Here is an 18,799-nt window from a genome sequence, read left to right as displayed (position 1 = left end):
GAATGGATTAAAACTTTGGGGAAAATTTATGATCAAACCTCAAGGTGCCCTAATTCAGAGTCAGGACAGTATGCTGCTTGAATAGTGACTGATGGTTTCTGGCCACCTAGGTTGCACTCCCCCTTGTTCAGCCCATGGCTGGAAATCACCTCTAAGTATCAGCTCCTACTCAGCACCTACAGTGATCTCATCTTTGTCTTGAATCTGATTGGGATGTCATAGTTCATTAGCAGGTACTCTGATTCCAGCCTTTTCATTAAATAGATTATAATGATTTTACCATGATGGAGGTGGGGTGGAGTGAATAGATTTCAGCTTATGCAAAGAACAACGTGCTGGTTATCAGAGCCCTGGGTCTGGCCCCAGCTCCTTCACTAATACACCGCTGAGAGGCCTTGCATCAAGCAGTTAACTTCCAAGTCTCAGTTTCCTCATCTGCCAAGTGAGTAGGCTGGACCAAATGCTTCCTTTGGTGTCAACCATTGCTAACGTTCCCAGGATTGGAATCTAGGGTGCATCCAGGCATCGTTAGAGGGCTGTGAGCTCATGGGCACCCCTGGGACAAAGGCAAGGATGGTCGTTACTTTCTTTGGTGCTGTGTTCCCTCCATACTTACTTTAACTCTAATGAGAATCTCCACTTTTCTATCTTTCTTTCAGAACTGTCCAACACATTGGACAGACTTCTCGGATGAAGAGTGCCTAAGAGACTGACGGTCAGCATTTCCTAAGATGGAGAAGACAGATGGTAGGCAGGCTGTTTTGTATCCTTGGTTTAATGCGAGCATTTGAGTTGGAAAGGGATTGTTTCTATACATCCCAGAGACAGCCTGTGGGAGGCCTACAGGAGACATTCCCCAAGCAGGCGCTGGGAGACCCGAACCATGTATTTCAAGTATGCATAAGAGAAGTTGGTAGGGAATGGGAATGAAGCCTTATGTTTATATCTGACTAGTGTAATTTTTGGAGTGTTTTCTCATCTTTTCCAAGCACAAAGAAGGGAGTAGGATGCTCTCACTCACTGTCCTCATTTTATTTTATTTTAGTATATTTTCATTGATTTTACGGAGAGGGAAGGAAAGGGATAGTTAGAGACACTGATGAGAGAGAAACATCTATCAGCTGCCTCCTACACGAACTACACTGGGGATCGAACCCACAACTGAGGTACATGCCCTTGGCCAGAATCAAACCTGGGACCCATCAGTCCCCAGGCCAACGCTCTATCCACTGAGCCAAACCAGTCAGGACACCGCCCTCATTTTAGAGTTGAGGAACTTGAAGTCTAAGAAAGAGGCACAATATGGTAAAATTCATACCTGTGAGATTTTCCAAGTCATTCTCCTCCTGTATCAGTTAGCTTTGCTGTGTAATCAAAACACTCAAAAAATGTATCGACTTAAAGATATTTATTATTTCTCAAAAAGATTCTGGGCTGTGATTCTGTCAGGGCCAGCTTGGCTGAACTTTGCTGGGCCCACGTGTCTGTGTTCTTCTGGGTGATTTGGCCTCATGGTATAGAATGGCCACACTCACAGGCCTGGTGGATGATATGACCCCATATCACCTGGTACATTGGTGATGATTTGACAAGTATCTCTCTTTGTCCAGCAGGCTAGCTGGGGATGGGGGTGGGGGCTTGTTCACATGGTGGCAGAATGGTTCTAAGCACAGCAAGAACAGATCCCAATGAGCAAGTGATTTTCAATCTCTGCATATGTCACATTTGCTGTTGACCTATTGGCCAAAGCAAATCACAAGGCCAAGCTCAGGGTTAGTGTAGGAAGGGAGTACCCAAGGGTGGGGTATCATTGTTTTTGCAAACAGTCTATCCATAAGCAGGTATTAGTACCTATTCCACAGGGTTGGTAAAGGACTAAATGAGATAATATAAGATTGGTGCGTAATACTATTTAGCACAATGAATATGTCAATGAATGTCTCGATAAATGTTCCCTTCCTCCCCTCCCAGGAAATTTGCAGAGAGTCATAAACTGGATCCCGATGATTTGGTTTCTAATGAAAGGCTTTTTCCAGATCACCAAATGTGAGGAAACAGGAGAGCCTATATTCTCCCTTGAATCACATGGCCCTTCACCGGTGCAGGACTTTGGGACCAGACAGCAGCTCCAGCCCTGCTTCTTCTTTCTTTCCAAATGCAGTCACCATATATTTCAAGAGTCTGCCTTTCTCCCCAGAGAGCGGCCTTCTCAGCACATCCCTGGAAGTGATCCCACAGAACACCAACTAATTCCCTGAATGCCCCGGGGGCCTGTCATTTTTACTGCCTCATTTGTCCCTGCTCAGCACCCTCGAGAACTACTGCTCTCCACGTGATTAACCACAGCCAGCTCAAGAAGGGCACCCCTCCCTTCAGGCACACACATCTCACACAATAAAGGCAGAAGAGGGAAAACATGCCGTCGCTGTCTCGGCCTTTTGAAGTGGCTCATCTAATTCCCCTTCTTTCCATCTGTATTTCTGGCCACTTTCTCTCTAGTTTCTGTTTTTCCCATTTCCTTTAGAATCATAGAATAGGCTTTTGGACTTTCTTGTCTCACTTTCAATGCCTCTGATTGGTTTGCTCACCTGCCAATCTTCTCTTTGTGCTGTGGCCCCTCCCTCTTTCCTTGTCCCCTTCTAATGAATGCCCTTTCTCCTGTCTGTGTGTGACTACTAGGCTCATGGCTGTGTTTGCAGGTCCTTCCCAGGGGTCTAGTGATTGGGTGTGCTTTCAGACCAAGACTTTGTAGGCTTTGTAGGTAGCGCTGAGCTTCAACTGTCTTACTTTTTCTTCTCCCCTGACTCATTTTTCCAGTTTCTTCAGAATTATTTTCTTGGGCTCTCTTTCCTTCTTGAGGCTCTAGTCCTAACACAGAGTTAAATATTCCGAGGAGAGAGCACATTTTTAGCCAATCCTCCCCTGCCTATCCTTACCTTCCGGCCCCTCTGTGGAGTACCTGTGCCATGTTCTCTACCGAATTAGTGCCAGTGATCACAACTCTGTAAGGTAGGCATTAGTGCCGCCATGTTACAAATGGGGAAATTGAGGCAGAGAGAAATTAAGTAATTTACTCAGAATTACAGAGATAAGAGATGACAGAGCCAGGCCAGTTTCAAATCCAGCCAGTTTGGCTATGTGTTGGTTTATTTGATCTGAAATTCATTTTGAGCAGAGACAGTCCTTCTAATTAATTCTTACCCAGGCCAAATGCCCAGAATTCTGAGCTCCTGCATACCTGTCACCAGGTAGAATTAAGAGGAGCAGAGCATAATGTGAGCATAGGTCTCTCAGCATATCAGATCGAGCTCCCTCATTCAAGGGCTGGCATTCCTCTTGCACTGGGAGAAAGAGAAGGCACACAGAGTGGCAGTGGCAAGCACAGCAGCACAACGGATCACGGTGTGTGTCCTAGTGATAGCCCAGAGTGCTAGCTTAGGAAAGCACCTATTAAACTTGTCATCCCGGATAGCTGCTCAGTCTCACAGACTCCTTTGGTTCCCCTCTGCTTCCCTTAAGGAAGATTTTGCCTTTGAATCTTCTGTTTCCGATTTGATACTATTATTGTGTTTGTGCTCTGAATCTGCTCCGAGAGGCCCCTGGGTAAATTAGTGCATTTCTACTTATTTGAGGCAAAAAGAAGATAAATAATGCAACCTCTTTTTTTTTTTCCTTGAAGGTAAGTTATTTGCCTTCTGGGCCATAAATCTGCTCTCCCCTTAACTTTAGACAAATATCTCCTCTCTGATTTGGCCTGTCCCTGTAACCCAGGAGCTGCTGAGTGCACCAAGAGGCCTAGGATGTTGCAGAGTGCAGCTTGTAAAGCTAATAGGGAGCAATTGCTCTCATTTACTGAATCTACCAGTGTGCCTCTTTGGGGGGAAAGCAGGTTGGTAAAAAATTGTGTTGGTAAATGTGAACTTGTTTGGAGCTTTTGGGGCTGGAGTCATGTTTACTCCTTATCTGCCTGGAGTCTAGATGTCCGCCAGAGAAGCTCTGGAATGAGGACCATCCCGGGTATTTGCACCGATGCTTTATTCTGTTCCCTGCTGCGGTTGTGATGTAATTACCCACAGGCCCTGCAGCTTTGTGTAGCATTGAGGCTGGTAGGCGTGTCAGTGTTCATGCGTACAGCCTTCATGTGTCTATTGGCTTCCTTTAGTTCAGTGGAGATAACTGTACTTCCCCAAGCACAGAGGGCCACCTGACAAGCATGTGACTCCTGCCAGAAGGAGAAGTCAGACAGGCAAGTGGGAAGAGCTCAGCTCCCATACGTCACCCCCTTAGGGGAAAAGCAGCTCAAAATGTGCCCCGGGTAACAACATCATTTGCACCTTTTCTTTAACCTGCCCTTTCCCTCCATTGCCTTACCTCTTCTCACCTTGACCATGTCAGCAGTTTCCCAACTGTCTTCAGGCCTCTGGTTTGTGTTTCATCTCCTCCTCTGTGAGAATGCTCTTTGTTGACATGCATACACGTTACTCCATGATTGGGCTCTTACTGATCTCCCCAAGTTTGTCTTTTTCTACTCCCCACATGATAAGTTACAGCCATATCGACTGCAGTCACAGAACCCTGAATTACTGAGAACTTTTGCATCTCCATGCCTTTGCACATTCTCTGACATATTTGTAGGATCTGCCCTGGCTATCTATCGATGCATAACAAACCACCCAAAACTTAGTGGCTTAAAGCAATCATGTATTATTAACACAGGTTCAGCTGAGTGGTTCTCATTTGGGGTCCCTCCTGTTATTGAAATCAGATGATGGCTGAGGCCAGAGTCATTGATGGCTTTTTTATTCATGCCTGGCACCTGGGCCAGGCTGGCTGGACCAGCTCAGGCTGGCTAGGTATCTCTCTCCTTGTCTCCACATGACCTCTCTATAGGACTACTTGGGCTTCCTCACATCATGGCCATCTCAGGGAAGTTGGACTCCTTACATGGCAATTGGTTTTCACTGAGAGTACATTCTAAGAGACCCAGGCAGAACTTACAGGCTTCATATGACCTAGCCCTGGAATTATGTCAGCATCATTTCCACCTTCTCCCACCCCCCAACAGGCCAGCCAAGATTCAAAGGAGTGGAGAAATATACCTCACCTCTCAGTGTGGGATTTTCTTGCCTGTCTAGAGAGGGTAGAAATTGACAGTGGCCTTCTTGGAGATAAACAGCTACAATGTCTTTCACCTCTTGTTCTGGCAAATTGCTATTTGTTCATTTAACACCAGTCATATGTCACTTTTGTAAAGTCATCCCTTTTCTACCAAAGAAGAATGAACCTCTAAGTCCAAGAAAATTATTCCAGAAAACCTGGGACAATAAGTTAGGAAGGAAGACTGTTCCATGATTATGTATCTGTTACCATTCTTGTCACACTGCGTTGTACTTGCTGGTGTTTCTATCTACGTGGCCACACATTTTTTTTGAGGGCGGGGCTATACCTGATTCATCTCTGTGTCCTTAGGATTTAGCTTAGCAACCAACACGTAGGTGCTCAATAAATAGTGATTGAGGTAAGTGAATTGAATTATTGCTATTTTGTAATTTTTCCCTCAGGGCCTATTACTCTTAGACCTAAGCGGTCAGTCAGTCACGAACAATCTACAGAGCTCCTACTGTGTACCCAGAAAATCAGCCTCCATTATGGGGCTTCACTCCTCTATATCTGAGGCTTCCACAAAGATAACTACAATATTGAGCATGTGTTGAATGTTTAGCCTGTGCTAGGTGTTGTTCTAAGCACTTCATGTATAGTCATTAATCAGTCCTCACAATAATGTCATTTACCTATTATTCCCATCTTATAGATGATGAGACATGGTGGGGCTAGGAATTTTCCCCAAGGTCACAGAGCTGAAATATAGACCAGGTTCTAGAGTACGTATTCTTGGCCTCTGTGCTCTCCACGAATGTCCTGCCCTGAACTCAGCATTTCAGAGCATGTTTAGCAGAATGTCACAGAGATAATAAAGGGTGTCACATGAGCAACATCAAAAGGACAAAGGCCATTTCACCTAAAGAAGGAGCTACTTGGGAACAAGACCCTACGGATTCAAATACTTGAAAGACTGACTTGTTCTCAGTGACCTCTGTTGGAGTCATGAAAATCAGTGATGGCCCAGCCAGTGTGGCTCAGTTGGTTGAGCAACATCCCATGTACCAAGAGGTCACCTGTTTGATTCTTGGTCAGGGCACATGCCCAGATTATAGGCTTGACCCCCAGGAGGGGATGTGCAGGAGGCAGCGGATGGATGCTTCTCTCTCATCAATGTTTCTATCTCTCTCTCTCTCTCCCTCTCCTTTCCTCTCTCTCTAAAAATATAAGCATATCACTGTTGCCTTGGTGTGATCAACTGTCTGACGTCCCCGAGAGTTTGGGCTACCTTGAAAAGTCATGAGTTCCCCATCTCTTGGAGGATGTATGCCAATGTCCCTTTGACATTATATGTCCCTTTTCCCTCACCATCTGTTTTCTAGTCTGTGAAAAAAAATGCAGTATTCCTTACGTGGCGTGAGTTTTTGAAAGTGAAGTTCATGTTTGTTAAGCACTAAGAAGTTTTCAGATGAAAAGGAGTATGGGCTGTGCGTGATTGCGTGTTCCCATGCTCTCTGATCTTCACCTAGAGGTTCGGGCGTCCGAGGAAGGTTACGTAGAAGGCTAACTTTGACGTCTCTGCTTGTATCAAGGTTTACTAGTACCTATTTGAGTAATGCAAGGTTCTTTAATGTTGAGACAATTATATAGCTCATCCTTTGAAACTTTCCATATTCATAATGCCAATTAGCAGCCTGATTTGGCAAATTCCTGGCCACTTTAGTTCGGCAATTACATGACTCAAACCCCATAAAACAGCAGGAGACGATTTTATTTTGCCGGTCTGCAGGCCGATCCCACCGAAGTAACTGAGTTGACCTACTGCAAATTGGAAACTATTTCCTTACGTATTTCCTTGCAGACTTTGGCTAAGTACACATTGATTTAATAACATGGTTTCTTAGCACAGCCAAAAGATTGCGCATCGCAGCATAATTTAGAGGCTGGAACATTCTGGAGAAGTCAAAATCATAGATTTATCAGCCCTCACCACCTGTAATTCTTGTGAACATTGTGCTTCCCTTTTTACATGCCTTATGTCTTCCAGCCAAAGACCAGTCCTCGCAGGGGGACGAGGAGAAAGGCCCTCCAAAGAGCCTCCCCTACTCCGTGGAGACCCCATATGGCTTTCATTTAGACCTGGACTTCCTCAAGTACGTGGATGACATTGAGAAGGGAAACACCATCAAGAGGATTCCTATCCACAGACGGGCCAAGCAGGCCAAGTTTAGCACTTTGCCCCGAAACTTCAGCCTTCCCGACAGCGGGGCTCGCTTGCAGACTGCTCTTTCCCACCAAACCTGGTCCCCGGCGGTGTCCAGGAAGGTGTCGCTGGGGACCGAGGAGCGGGCCCAGTCTCTGCCGCCTGGTGAGCACCCCCAGGCCTCCGCGGGTGGGAGCGAGGGGAGCTACCACAGGAAGGCCCTGCTGGCCGAGGCCGCCAGGCAGCTGGAGGCGGCTGCCCCCCGGGACCCCGAGCTGACCTCCGGGAGCGGACGGCCCCAGCTGTTGAGAGCATCGAGCATGCCAGCCACCCTGCTGCAGAACAGGGGCTCGGAGGACCCCAGCCTGACCTCAGGGCCCCCCGCACCTCCCGCCCGCCCTCCACTTGCGGCTGAAGGCGCCTTTGGCCCCGCGGAAGGATTTGCGGGTGTTCACAACTCCACCCCAGGAGCAGCAACCCAACCCCAAGGCCGAGAGTTTGGAGACCTGGTGCCGGGGGTTCCGGAGCTGGTCCGGGAGAGGGCTGAGCCTCCTCGTCCTGCAGAAGAGGCCCCACAGCACCTGTCTCTCCCCATGCCCCGCTTCTCACCCCCGAATGCACTGGTAGTTTCAGAGGATGCAAAAGACCAACTTCACCCCGGAGGAGCAGAGGTGGTGTTCAGCCCTGGCTGCCCGACACCCAGCCCCCCACCTCTGCCATCACCCATCCCTGAGACTGAGCTCCCCCTGGAAGAAATCGAGCTCAACATCAGTGAGATCCCGCCCCCGCCTCCCGTGGAGGTGGACGTGAGGAGCATCGGCATCCGGGTCACGGAGGAAAGCCTGGGCCTTGCCCCCGCGGATCCTGGCAGCCTCTCCATCCTGAGGCAACAGCTCCTGGCCCTGGAGGGGGAGTTGTCTGGGAAAACAGAGGAGCTGGCCCAGGTCAGAGCTGCCCTCCAGCAACAGGAGGAGGAAATCAAGGCCAAGAGGCAGAGGATTCAAGAGCTGGAGTGCACGGTCGCTCAACTGGCAGAAAAGCTTAGCCACGAGAACACCGAAGACACTCAGGGCCAAAAGGATGCCACGGTCAACACTGAGCCTCTCCAGGGACTCCTGACCAGGGAGTCGTGTGACAAGAGCATTGGTGTTAACCTTCTGAGCGGCACGGAATCTGAAAGTTGGGGGGCCCCAGGAGAGGAGAATGACCTGTGTGGGCAGGACAGTCATACACAGCGGGATCAGAGCCCAGCAGAATTTGTGCCACCATCCCAGCTGTCACTGCCACAGGACCCCGAGATGGTCCTCACCTCTTCTTTACATAGCTGCCTCTCCACTGAGCTCAGGATCGAAGAAGCAAGCTCTGAGCAGGAGGGAGACCCTCAGGTGGGAGACAGGGATCTGGTCGGGGGAGCAGGAGACTCTTCATGCAGCAGCGACATAAAGGCGCCCTCAGCAGGGAGGGAGGCCAGTCCAGAGCTCCCAGGGAAGGAGGGCCCAGGAAGGCCACCCAGCTCGCCCACAGAGGCCACTATTGGGCAATACGTTAAGAAGATCCAGGAGCTGCTGCAGGAGCAGTGGAGCTGCCTGGAGCATGGGTACCCGGAGCTGGCCAGCGCCATCAAGCAGCCCGCCTCCAAGCTCAGCAGCATCCAGCGCCAGCTCCTGAGCTCCCTCAACCTGCTGCTGTCTGCCTACTCCGCCCAGGCTCCAGCCCAGAAGGAGTCCCCGGCCCCCTCCTCCTCTCCACCACCAATAGGTAAATACTGGTGCCTGAGACAGGGAACCATTTCTCCTTAATGGGACAAGCCAAAGGGTAAAGGGGCTTTGATTGCATGCATATGTTTTTAAAAGATTTAAGCACCTCTGGGAACCTAGTGTTATAAAAACTCACCTGTGTAACAGTGGAGGCTCTGTGCCCCTATTCGTGTCCATGCTCTGAGGTTAGGATTGACTGCAGGATGTATAGATATAGTACAGGGCACAGAGATGCCAGCCAGGGCCGGGGGGGGGGGGGGGGAGGGGAGGGGTGGTACCTAGGAGCTTAAATCTAGCCCACTGTCCACCTGCAGCCAAGCCTGCAGCACTGTGTCCACCCAGAGGGGTGCCTATATCTCATTTGCATGGCACAAAGGCAAGGTCTAGGGTGGACAATGGCCCTGGTTGTGTGTGCTCTAAACCTCAGCCTCCCTTCATTGTTTCCTGAGATCCTCTCTGGTTCTTACACATTAGAGCAGTGGTTCTCAACCTTCCTAATGCTGTGACCTTTTAATACAGTTCCTCATGTTGTGGTGACCCCCAACCATAAAATTATTTTTGTTGCTACTTCATAACTGTAATTTTGCTACTGTTATGAATCATAATGTAAATAATCTGATATGCAGGATGTATTTTCATTGTTACAAATTGAACATAATTAAAGCATAGTGATTAATCACAAAAACAACATGTAATTATATATGTGGTTTCCGATGGTCTTAGGCGACCCCTGTGAAAGGGTCGTTTGACCCCCAAAGGGGTCGCGACCCACAGGTTGAGAACCGCTGCATTAGAGGTTTTTCTCTGGTCTAATTTTGCAGGAACATTATATTGAGTTCTGAAATATTTCACTGAACATTGTGTGTGTGTGTGTGTGTGTGTGTGTGTGTGAAAGAGAGAAAGAGAGAGAGAGAGAGAGAGAGAGAGAGAGAGAGAGAGAGTGAGGTTGAGTGACACATGTTGACCCTTTGGCTGAGCAGCACTTCCTCTTGTAACAGACCATACACTGTTGAGTAAAGTGGAACCATATTTTGCTTTGCTCAATGAGCAGCATGCGAACCTGCTTCCTGCCACAGATTGCAAATTGCCTGCTTTCTCATTATTTCGTGCTAGTTCTAGTCTTGCCCATTAGTAAATGCCTCCTCTACCTTTGAGCACAGCTAAAGAAGACTTGTGCTCTTGCTCGTGTGTCTCCCATGCCTGTCCCACATCACGGTGTCAACTCACCGAGGTGGGAACAGAGGTGGGACAGGGAGTCATGTGAACTAACTTCTGTGCTTAGAACTAACTGACTACCTCCTTCTCTGCCATTCGCTGAGCACGGGTACCCGGAAGTCTGAGCCTCAGACTTCCTAGCTGTAAGACAACAATGGCACCCACACCACATGGCTCTTTCTAAAGAGTGCTCCCACTGTCAGCCACACAGAGGGGCTTTGTGACCAGGGACACTTCAGCTAGCACTCACCAGAAGGCTAGGCCTCCTCCAAGACCCTCAACATATTTGATTGACATCATCTAGTTCCCTGTCCCTTTCTCCCTCTTCACACACCTTCACTCTGGATCCCCTCAAAGCAAGAGTCTCAGTGTTGCTGCCTTCGGGGGCATCTCCACGATCATTCTAACCTGTGATGTTGTGTCTGCCTAGAGCTCTCCCCGTCGACCAGCCTTAAATCCATAATGAAAAAGAAAGACTATGGCTTCCGTGCAGGAGGTAATGGGACCAAAAAGAACCTTCAGTTTGTTGGGGTTAACGGTGGGTAAGCATCGCTCGTGAAGCCCAGACTGCCCCCCACACTGCCTGTCCCTCTGTTGTCTCAGCACTCTTTTCCTAGGGGAAAGCATCTGGTTTTCATTCTTCTTCAAGGGAATTACTCTCAACGGCCCTTTAAAACTCCATCTCGGGTTTGCATGTGTTTGGCTCCTTGCCAGCTGTGGTCTGTTGGATCCTGTGCTTTTAATATGTTTTAACTTTGGTGTCCCGGGGGCCAGGATTCCAGTTGGCTTCTGGGAGTTTGGGGGGCACATGGGCCCTTTACGGAAGACATGTAATCTGAACCACAACACTGAAACTAGGACAAACTCTTAATTTGTTGAACTTTAAATTTCAGCCATTTAATTTTTTTTCTTTCTTTTACTAACTTACGGCAACTCAAAGCAACATTTTTTAGGAGGAAGAAAAACAACCCATGTCTGTTGACTTAGAACATGAACTAAACCATATATATTCCAGAGAGTAAATCACTGATTTGGAGTATTTTCTGAATAAGTTAGTCAATAAGCATATCTGAAATGCCTTCAGTGTCTTAGGTGGTGGGGATAAAAATGTCAAATAAATCGTGGCCCCTGCCTTTAGTTCAGTGTGGGCCTGGGCAGAGGAAATAAAGAGATGTGGATATGATGAGATGAGTTCTAATAAAGAAAGAAGCATAGGCTGCTATGGAAACCCAAACGAGGGGCACCCAGCCCAGCCAGGGGGGCGGGGTCTAAGAAGCTGCCCGGAAGTGGTAGGAACCCCTGCTAATTCGGGTCAGAAGAGGAGGAAGACACCAGATTCAAACAACAGTGACATTACTGTTGCACATTCTGTGAGGGAAACGTCCGAAATGACGAGATGGGGTCACAGGAGAGTTGCTTTTCCCACTCCTGCTAACGTCAGACACTGTGGCCTGAGGAGAAGCTGTTTAGTGTTGAGCTTTCACCAGTTCGTGTACAGAAAAGGAGGATCAGCCTAATCTCAAAGTGTAAAGCAGGCCCCCTACTGCTGGCCCTGCCTTTCTTCCTTCCAGTGTGCTGAGGCAGGCCCATCTCAGGGCCTTTGCACCTGCTGTCCACTCGGCTTAAAGTGCTCCCTTCCCAGATAGTGCTCAGTAGTTGTCACTCGAGTGCAGTGGTTTTCAACCTTGGCTGCACCTGGGGGAGCCTTTAAAAATAGCAGTGCCTGGGTCTTCTCCCTGAAGGCTCCAGTTTAATTAGTCTGGAGTGTAGTACAGGTATTGGGAATTTTAAACCCTCTCAAGTGATTCTAATGTGCAGCCAAGGTTAAAAAGTTCTGCTTGAATTAAAGTAATCCCTCCTCCCATCACTCTAGCCCATGGCTCTTTATTATTTTATTCAATTCTCAGTATTTACTATTTGAGTATGTTTTTTACATGTTTACTTTCTGCCTTTCCCTACTAGAATATAAGCTCAGTTAGAACAGGGACTTAGATGTACACTTAGAACAGTGCCTGGCACATAGGAGGTGCTCAATAAATTTCTGTTGCATGAATGAATGAACTTCCAGGTGAAGTTTTTATGGGAACAATTTTAATATAGGAGCTGCTTGCTAAACATATTATATCCCCTATTCTCTTAGTCACAAAAGCAAAAGATTGTTCCAAGCACAATAGAGGAAGAAATATTCAGGGTTTAAACAAGACAGAATGTGAACATACCAGACAACAGGCTGGGTTTGCAAATACAGTAAACAAAGGGGCCCCCATTCAGAGAAAGGGCATGAAGGGGTTCAGTGGAAGCTGCAGTCTCCCCAGTCTCTGTGGCAGTGTCTAGTGGTCCTAAAGCCTGAAATCTTCATCCATTGGAGGTCTCCTGTTGACCATCAGCAGAGAAATCAATAAATCTCCCAGGACTTTCCTCCATGGTCTCTGGTCTGCCACCTGAATAGAGCTGCATATAATTGAACATGAGGATTATAGCTGGAGCGGGAGGACCCCAGGTGAAGTGGTGGCCCGTGCCCTCCTTTGCTATTTCAACCAATAGTTGAAATAGGCTGCACCTGAGAAAGGCAAATACTGGGTTCAGGTATTCTGACTGGGAGTAGACACTGATGGTTCCTTCCTTGTCAGGTGGAAGCTGGGCTATAATGAGGGGGGTGGGGGCTAAAAAGTCTCACAGTCACCCAAAGACATGAAAATGTGTCAGGCAATTCAGAAAACTGAGGGTTGGGATGGGAAATGTTTACCAAATGTTGGTCCCTCTCTGGGCAGGGCATTAGGATTCCAACAGCAAATGCTTTCATAAGAACCTTGGGTTGCCTGTCTGCATCATCTGAATGCATTGGTCAATCAGGGCATGTGCTGTGTGTTTGCTGCCAGGATCCTAGTTAATGATCTTTTCTCCCCAAATGGCCTCTGGCATTAGAGTCAGAGCTTTTAACCTCACTTATCTCTGACACCAAGGTTCCTAGGAGCCCCTGGTCCAGGCCTGAAGGTATAGAGAATGGAGGGTGTGGTTAACAAGCTGGGAAGGGTTAGCTAAAGCCTACTAGGTCTCATTCTTGTTGAATGGGCATTGGGCAGGAAGCACAGAACAAGTCACCTCTGTCTCCTTTCCCAGCTACGAGACCACCTCCAGCGAGGAGACCAGCGGTGAGGACAGCTCCCCAGAAGACTTGTCTGACAGCGAGGCTGAGAAGAAATGTGATGGCCCAGAACATAGGTGGGGCAAGGATGACCACCCAGGCTGCAAGGCGGGACAAGGCATCTCCGAGGGCACCTGCAACACAGGCCAGGAAAAAGGGTTTGGGGAAGAACTCCCTCTTCCCAAGGCTGAGAGGTGAGTCAGATGGGTATAGATAAGGACACGTGAACTTTTGATACAGGACAGGGGTGTTTATTCATCCTTTTATTCAATCATTTGTTCCTTTGTTTATTCATTCACCAAATTTTTAAAATATATTTTATTGATTTTTTACAGAGAGGAAGGGAGAGGGATAGAGAGAGTCAGAAACATGGATGAGAGAGAAACATCGATCAGCTGCCTCCTGCACACTCCCCACTGGGTATGTGTCCGCAACCAAGGTACATGCCCTTGACTGGAATCAAACCTGGGACCCTTGAGTCCACAGGCCGACGCTCTATCCACTGAGCCAAACCGGTTAGGGCTCATTCACCAATATTTATTGAGTTTCTAATCTATGCCAGGTACTGTGCACTGGTATAGTACCTGGCATAGATTCACTGGTTGAACTAAACAGATGTAACTCCTTCCTTCATGGGATATACTGTCATAGATTGAGCTCTACAGATAAAGCTAGCATTGGTCTAGCACTGAAAATATGAAGGATGTGCATTCTTATATAGTTGTAAAAACAACCCTTCAAGGTAGAAATGTTTATAATCTCCACTTTGCATGTGTGGAAATGGAGGCTTAGGGAAGTTAAATGACACAGCTAGCAGAGCGGGGATTTGACCAAGTCTTTTCTAATTCTTACCCACACACTTTTCTGCCTCTCCCATTGGCTATGCTGATGTAACTCTTTGAAAGTGATGGGAGCTCATGGGGCATGATGAAAGAGGACTTTACAGTTGGGCATACCTGGATTCAAACCCCATGTCTGCACAATGTTATTTTAGACAGGATATTAAGTTGTGGTCACCTCAGTTACTTCACCTGTAAAATGTAGATAACAGCAACCACATAGGTTTGATCTCAGGACTGGATGAGGAACAGTATGCACAATGCCTACTGTAGTGCCTGCCACAAAGTAGGCCCTCAATGAATGGTAGAAATAAGTACCGTAAAAAGGGCAGTGTGCTCTGCTCACACTTCAGAGGAGCTCAGAAGCCACGCCTCATCATCAGGACACTGTAGTCACCCCATATTTCTGAGGAATGCCCTTATCCTACGAAGTGGCCCAGTTTGAGCTGCTGAGAATGGAAGTGAAGCTAGAGAATAACCTTTTTCATCAACATGGAGACTGAAACATACATTTTTTTTCCTTTAGATATAAACCCTCCGAAGAATTTCTTAATGCATGCCGGGCATTGAGCCAATATCTGCCAGACACTGGGACCACCACCGACCAGCTCTTGGTACTCTGATTTTTCATTGTCATGTAGAGATTCCCATATTGCTTAAGCAGTTAGTTCCAACTGCGTGATGTTGGTCCCTTAGCTGAGGCAGCGATGTGAGTCCCTTTCCTCTGGGTGCTCTCATTTGCCCAGACCTTGCCTGTTGCCTAAGGTGATGGATTATGCTGAGAAAGTGAAACTGACAGATATACCCTGGGGAGCAAGCCTGGTGCTCAGAGGCTTTTATAAGGGTTATTAGGCATCGCACCCTGGATGTGTGTCATACAATTATTTGTGGCTTAGGCTCAAAATTGCCTTGCAAGTGGAGCGAACTGTGGGGAGAATGGAAAAGAGCATGTGGAATAGATAGAAATCATGGGTTCTATTCCCAGGAGCACCATCTATGAGATATTGGTCAAGCCAGCTCAACACTCAGAGCCTCAGTTTCCCCGTTAATAAAATAAGGGTGGTAGGCAGCATTTCTCCAATTACCCTCAAGCCCTAGCATTTAATTTTGTAGTCTTTACTCTTTTTCTGGAAGTGTACCTACTGACAAGAGACCAAGAGCAAGAAACTACATCTGTTTGCTCCTTAACACCTTTATGGCCCATGGAGATTTAAACATGTAACAATGGGGTTCTACTTTTAATCAAGAGATACAAGCTATGAGAGCAGCTGATAAGACCCAATGTGTAACAGCTTGTAAGCATTTTCAAAGCCTGTTTTCTTCTCCTTTGCAGAACTGTAGGAGTAAAAACGATCAATTCAGCCCAACCCATTTTTTGCTACTTTATCTTAGCTGATTTGGTAAATAGCTGTTCCCAGATTGTTAAAAAAACAACAACAACAACAAACAAACAAAAAACCAAACCAATAACTGTTGTGGATATTTATTAAAACTCCTGTTACTTATTCTTGAATGACTTATAGAACTAATTTATTCCTTAGCTCTCCACTTAAAATCTATCACTATATTCCTTAATATTAGGGTCTTTTTTCCAATTCTCCTAAAGATTCCATGGGCAAAGGAGATGTTATATAAAAAAGTGTTTCATCCACAAAAGATTCCACTATTTCTGCCTAGAAAAGTGGTTAACAGATATCCAAACCTGACACCATACCCATGTTAGGATCAGAGCACAAGACCCCTGCCACCCTACCTCAGAGAAAAAACAGGTTGTACAAGGACCTCACTCTGTAGAGCCCTGGGAGGTTAGGGAGCTAGCCCCTTTCTGCACCCCCATTTTGTAAACAAGACAAGTAAGGTTCAAAAGGCTATATGACCTCCAAGGTCACATAGCTGAGCCAGGACTTACATCTGACCACATTGGTTTAGTGACTCCAAATCCAGCACTCTTTCCAGAATGAGTGTGGAATCATTTCTGATACTGGCATCCCCATGGGTAGGTAATCTAACCATGTCCCATTTTAAACACTGAGGTCATGTCACACAGAGTTGATGTCATTTGCTCTGGAACTCTCCTCAATCGTGGTTGCAAGGAACTGAACCCTGTGGATAGTGGGGTCCTGCCATGGGTTAGTCAACTGTTTCTCTGAAGGTCCTAGCAAAACTTAAAAGCAAAAATCACTCCAGCACAGCTGTTTGCATTTTGTGTTGAGCATAACTTAGTTGTGTTATTTGCCTTGGCTTTCAGCATTGTTCCCATCAGTAAAATGTTACTTTCTGTCTGTGTCTATTGAAAACACATACGTCCTGGTCGAGTCTGGGCTAAGGTCAATATAGACTGGCTGGATGCACATGAAAGATAAGGTCTTGGTTATCCTGTGCATACAGGGGCTGTGACCTAAACTTACAGTAGACTCGAACTGTCACCCAGCCAAGTGCTTTGTTACTGGTTACTGCATTGCGCTCCCAGGGCCCCTTTCCACCTCACCTGGGACGGGAGCAATCTCACAGGTTCCATCCTCAACCCCTCTAGCCCTGAGCCCTCCAGAAGTCAGTCTCATGGAGAGTTGGAGGGAGCAAAGGAATAGAAGTAGAAGCATTCAAAGCTGACTTTTCCTGGTAGAAACTAATACCTCAGCTGGAGCACCCCAGGCCAGATAACCTTCCAGAATTGGAATCTTTTGGTATTTCAGAGGCAAAACTTGAACACCATCAGTCAAGAGTGGTTTCGCGTCTCTAGCCGGAAGTCATCGAGTCCTGCTGTGGTGGCTGCCTACCTCCAGCCTCACTCCCCACACTTCCTAAAGCTGCTTGTCAACTTGGCTGACGGAAACGGAAACACAGCCCTTCACTACAGTGTGTCCCACTCCAACTTCTCCATCGTCAAGCTGCTGCTGGAGACAGGTCAGAAATGGTTGCACCGATGCTCTGGGTCCCTCCTTAAAGGGCAGTTCTTGTACTCTCTTCTCTCCAGCAATGGGATTCTTTTTCTGAGTTCCTTCTGTTTTCTAGGAACGGGGCTAGACCATTTTGCTTTTAGCATGTCATTTATGCTTCACCACACTCTTATGATGTGGGGATTATTTTTCTCATGTTGCAGTTCAGAACACTGAGGCTCAGGTCACAGAACTGGTAAATGGTAGAGTCAGGCTTTGTATTCAGCCTGTGTAACTCCAAATCTACACCACATTGCCTCTAGGAAGGTCACATGTTACCATCTTCGTAAGAACTTTTAACAAAGGCCATGGCGGGGGTAGAGGGACTGGACGAAAAAGGTGAAAAGATTAAGTAAAAAACAACAACAAAAACTCATAGACAGACAACAGTATGGTGATTACTAGAGGGAAATGGGGGCGGGGAGAGGGTAGAGGAAGGTAAAGGGGAGATAAATGGTGATGGAAAGAGACATGACTTGGGATGGTGAACACACAATATAATATACAGTTGATGTGTTATAGAATTGTACCCCCCCTTAAACCTGTATAATTTTATTAACCAATGTAATCCCAATAAACTCAATTAAAAAAAAAAGGCCCTGGCTCCATTTGGCCAATTTGACTCAATTTGATTCATTCATCCTTCATCAGATATATGTGTGGACTACAGTGAGGTCCACACTAGCTAATACTACTAGCTACACACTAGCTAGGGGTCATTTCTACCCAACAGAACTCAGTAAACTCAGTCAAATGGGGCTTTTGTCTGTCTCTTCCTTTCAGTATCCTCAGCACCTAGACCAGTTCCTGGCTCACAGTAGGTGTTGAGTGAATATAGGTGTTAAATGAGTGAGTGGATGGATGACTCCTGGGAGCTAGATTAAATTCTAGTAAACTTCCAATTCTCCAAAATTCCATTAAGCAACCTTGAGGCTCTGCACCTGAATCCATAGGTGACACACTTAATAACAACGTAAAGTTCTTTCTGCATCCCATATCATCAGAGGAAGATGAAGGCACAATTTTAACACTGAGCCAGTTTTACTGGATTTCATTTCTTTGTAGTTTCACGGCCAGCATAATTTTAAGTGGTAGCTCAATTGAGAAAGGTACATCATAAAATGGAGATGAACATTTACTGTGTTCAGTGTTAGGGGTTTTCATTATAAAACATGAGTAACAACGAAACCTACGGCTTTTTGAGTGCCTCCTCATTCCATACCGACAATCAAACCGTGACCCTTTGTGCTGACACTCTAACCACTGAGCCAAACTGGCCAGGGCCCTAAGTCTTTCCTCATGAGCAGGTAGAAAGAGTGTAAAGACAGAATACCATTGTAGACAGTAATAGTAGTAATAGCACTTATTGAGCTTTTACTGTATGGTAGGTGTACGAAGTACTTTAAATATATAAACTCATTAAATTTACAATAACCCTATGACACGCCTTCTGTTATTATCCCCGTTTTATAGAGGGAATGCTAACACAGGGCAAGTAACTTGATCTCCTGAGATAGTTTTGTTCTTGTCCAAAAGAGACACAGTCTTTTCAGATAAGCAAACGTACAGGGAAGATTTGGTTTTCCCCTTAAGAGGTGGGATTG

General features: G+C 46.7%; 1 protein-coding gene across 1 annotated transcript in view; it reads left to right on the top strand.

Moving 5' to 3' along the window:
* Positions 1-657: 657 nt before the first annotated feature.
* The window catches only part of KANK4 (KN motif and ankyrin repeat domains 4), a 29,281-nt gene continuing 11,139 nt past the window's right edge, over positions 658-18,799 (top strand). Inside the window, exons 1-6 of the mRNA XM_036352894.1 lie at positions 658-747; positions 7,148-9,061; positions 10,706-10,817; positions 13,396-13,614; positions 14,786-14,873; positions 16,953-17,163. Coding sequence (XP_036208787.1) covers positions 732-747; positions 7,148-9,061; positions 10,706-10,817; positions 13,396-13,614; positions 14,786-14,873; positions 16,953-17,163 — 2,560 coding nt within the window. The 5' untranslated portion in view covers positions 658-731. The remainder of the gene's footprint in view (positions 748-7,147; positions 9,062-10,705; positions 10,818-13,395; positions 13,615-14,785; positions 14,874-16,952; positions 17,164-18,799) is intronic.

Source organism: Myotis myotis, unplaced genomic scaffold (assembly GCF_014108235.1).
Source record: "Myotis myotis isolate mMyoMyo1 unplaced genomic scaffold, mMyoMyo1.p scaffold_m19_p_2, whole genome shotgun sequence".
NCBI classification, from domain to species: Eukaryota; Metazoa; Chordata; class Mammalia; order Chiroptera; family Vespertilionidae; genus Myotis; species Myotis myotis.
The sequence above is the reverse complement of the archived record's forward strand: the minus strand, read 5'-3'. Positions and strand labels throughout refer to the sequence as shown.